This window comes from Drosophila persimilis, unplaced genomic scaffold (genome assembly GCF_003286085.1).
Source record: "Drosophila persimilis strain 14011-0111.01,24,50 unplaced genomic scaffold, DperRS2 tig00000895-arrow-arrow-pilon, whole genome shotgun sequence".
NCBI classification, from domain to species: domain Eukaryota; kingdom Metazoa; phylum Arthropoda; class Insecta; order Diptera; family Drosophilidae; genus Drosophila; species Drosophila persimilis.
Window position 1 is genome coordinate 228,982 of NW_020825368.1, and position 3,782 is coordinate 232,763.

At 46.3% G+C, this 3,782-nt stretch overlaps 1 protein-coding gene across 1 annotated transcript; it reads left to right on the top strand.

The window, feature by feature from the left end:
- Window positions 1-1,331: 1,331 nt before the first annotated feature.
- Window positions 1,332-1,832, top strand: LOC6603510 (FK506-binding protein 59). Its single transcript, XM_002028453.1, has one exon. The coding sequence runs from the start codon at window positions 1,332-1,334 to the stop codon at window positions 1,830-1,832; it is 501 nt and encodes a 166-aa protein (XP_002028489.1).
- The last annotated feature ends 1,950 nt before the right edge of the window (window positions 1,833-3,782 follow it).

The window sequence follows — 3,782 nt, forward strand, 5'->3', positions numbered from 1 at the left end:
CAATTTATTGCCGGAGATACAGCATGAACTGCTATATGAAAAGATCTTTAGCATTGCACAGTTAAGACACTTGGTGAAGACTCGGGAACTGTTCATGCAAACTGTTGGTCAAGATCCGGCGGCAAGACCACGTCCAGCACCAAGACGGTTAGTTCATGCGGTAGAAAGCCCAGTGCAAGAGGAGTCAGACGAAAGTGGTGAGGAGATAGCAGCGTTCAACTTAGTCTGTTGAAACTGCCGTGGTAATGGTTATCACTACCAGGATTGCGTAGCAGTGCGAGTAGTTTTTTGCTATGGGTGTGGCCAGCCTGACACTTACAAGCCGTCGTGCCAAAAATGCCAAGCAACAAAAAACAACCAAGTGCGTGCACCCTTGAAAAGTGCACGCAGACCATCAGCGTCCAAAGCGACGAACACCGAGTAGCGCCGATAGAAGCTGCAACGCAATTCCCAATTCCAATAGTAAATAATAATTTAACCATAGTTAATAAGAAAATAACACAGGAAGATCAAAAGGATAGGGAGTCTAAACGGAAGGCACGAGCAAAAGTACGTCGGGAAGAATTTGTCAGAAATCTAAGGTTAGAGAAACAAGCTCTGGTATCGTCAATAATATCAGAAGATCTCAGGCCATATGCAGAAGTCACATTATTATACAGGAAGCTTGTTGGATTGCTGGATACAGGGGCATCTATTAGTTGCATTGGTGGAGATTTGGCTTGCGAGCTGCTTGAAAGCCAATTTCACTTTAAGCCCATGGCTTCCACAGTTCGGACAGCGGGTGGGCAGTCCCAGAGAGTGGTTAGGAAGCTTCAAGCGGAAGTGGGCTATAAAGGTGTTACCAGGTCTCTTACCCTATACATCGTTCCAACTCTAACGCAGCATCTGTATCTAGGCATTAACTTTTGGACCGAATTTGGCCTATTGCCAGCCGACTTGTATCCACAAGGAACTGCGAATGACACGGTGGACCATTGCGATGAGGTGGGGAAGCCAGAAAACCAACGTCCTTTATCGGAGGTACAACGAGAACAACTGAATAAGTAGAACCATTCAGTGTCTTCCGTCGTTCGCGGATAATTGTTTAGGAAAGACCACGTTGTTGTCCCATGTAATAGATGTAGGAGAGCCCACAAAAAAACGACACTATGCAGTGTCCCCAGCTATCGAGAAATTAATGTATGAGGATTTGGATCGCATTTTAGCGCTAGGGGTTATCGAAGAATCCAACAGTGCGTGGTCTTGTCCGGTAGTATTCGTCCGGAAGCCGGAGAAGGTTCGTCTTTGTATAGACAGCCGAAAGGTGAACGAGGTGACTCGGAAGGACGCGTATGTACACCAAGTGCAAGAATCTGCTGCCGAACAACGCCGACACCAACGAGGAGGTGAAGAAGCTAAAGGTGGCCACGCACAGCAACATTGCCCTGTGCCACCAGAAGTCCAACGATCACTTCGAGGCCAAGGTGGAGTGCAATGCTGTGCGCGCCCTGGAGGCCAACAATGTGAAGGCTCTCTATCGTCGCGGACAATGCAACCTGATCATCAATGAGCTGGAAGATGCCCTGGAGGACTTCCAAAAGGTTATTCAATTGGAGCCTGGCAACAAGGCAGCTGCCAACCACGTGGTCATCTGCAGGCAGAAAATCAAGGAGACCAAAACCAAGGAGAAAAAGCTGTATGCTAACATGTTTACCAAGCTGGCGGCCAACGACAAAGAGACCGAACCACCGCGCGAAACAGATGTGCTCAGTAAATGCGGCGAATGGTCCGAGGAGGACGCCAAACGCGAGGCTGATCTACTGCTTGAACGCGACAATATAATTATGATCTAGCCGAGGACAAAGGCGATCAATTGTTTAGCATTTTAAGTACTTTTCCTAAATATTTCCACATCGAAAATCGAAAAAATCCCATGCCACTCATAGATGGGACTTTGAGTCGGTTACCAAAGGCAGAATACATAACTAGCCTCGACCTGAAAGATGCCTACTGGCAAATACCGCTAGAAGAAGGTTCTAGGGATAAAACAGCATTCACAGTGCCTGGACGGCCGCTCTACCAGTTCAAAGTTATGCCTTTTTACCAATGCGCCGTCTACTATGTCCAAACTTATGGACCGCATTATTCCAGCCAATCTTCGAAACGAAGTGTTTATATACTTGGATGACCTGCTTATAGTGTCAGACACCTTTGAAAGGCAGCTGAGTGTGTTAAAAGTATTAGCAGAGAAGCTGTCTGCAGCGGGGCTTACAATTAATATACAGAAGAGCAAGTTCTGTGTGCCTGAGGTCCTCTATCTGGGGCATGTAGTGGGTCACGGTATTATAGGCATGGACTTGGACAAAATAGAGGCCATTAAGGAATATCCTGCTCCGAAGTCGGTGAAACAGTTGCGTCGATTCTTGGGTATGACGGGATGGTACCACAAATTTATAAAGAATTTTGCGGCTATTGTGGCGCCTCTGACGGACGCCCTGAAGCAGAAACGCCAGTTCATTTGGTCCAAAGAAGCAGAAGCTGCATTCTGAAGAACTCTGAAGAACTCAATGTGTGAAGCGCCCGTCTTACACACACCGAATTTTGAAAAGCCTTTCTTTATCCACTGCGACGCTAGTCACTCAGGAGTAGGAGGGGTACTGATGCAGATAAACGAAGAGGGCGATGAAGTACCAATTGCGTTTATGTCACGAAAATTGAATAAGTGCCAACGTGCTTACTCGGTGACGCAAAAGGAATGCTTAGCTGCCATTCATTTGAGTAGCAGATTGGCCAGATGGGCTTTGAAGCTTCAGGGGTATTCCTTTAATATTTGCCACCGAAAAGGGTTTCGAAACATTGTTCCAGACGCCTAGTCTCGGGTCTTTCTCGGGTCGCGTCCAATTTAAGTCCCATGCATTCAACTCCTTGCTTCAGAATTATGGCATAGAGCACACTTACACCGCCGTTTACGCTCCGCAAGCTAACGCGTCCGAGCGAGTTAACAGATCTATCTTGGCAGCAGTCAAAGCCTACATAAATACTGACCAAGGTAACTGGGATGAGCAGCTCAGCAGTGTAGCCTGTGCGTTAAAATCGGCTGTGCACAGTGCCGTAAAGGCGAGTCCATACCAGTTGGCGTTTGGGCAACAGATGATCACGAATGGTACCACGTATCAGTTGTTGAGGCAGCTAGAGATGTTAGAAGATCGTTGGGTGCATTTTCCTAGGGACGACTCATTTGATCTGATGCGTGGCACGGCAAAAGAGGCAATGTGAGCTCAGCATGAACGAAATAAAAAGACATATAACTTTCGAAGTAAGGATGTATCATTCAGAGTGGGGCAGGGTGTTACCGTCGAAATTTCCAGCAAAGTAATTTCGTGAAAGGATTTAATGCCAAGTTGGCTCCTGTTTTTGTGAAGTCCCGGGTAAGGCGACGGTTGGGTCAAGCCTATTACGAGCTAGAGGATCTGCAAGGACGTCTGATCGGCAAATTCCATGCCAAAGATATCAAACAGTAGCACCATAAAAAAAATAAATCGCTCTAAGCGGGAATCACCCTATTGGTCCTTCTACCCCAAAGTGTGATTTTGGTAGGGGGGATTTGAAGTAGTTTGAAATAGTAACGTATATAAATAGGTATAAATACTGGGATCTACAAAAGGGAACATTTAGAAAAGTACCAAGAAGGGATATTGTTCTCCTTTATATGTTACTCAAATTCCGCCGAAATTCAAGTCAAAAGGTAAACGAAGGAGGGTAATGTGGTTAGATAGGAGGCTGTAAAAGCCTTCTTTATGGGA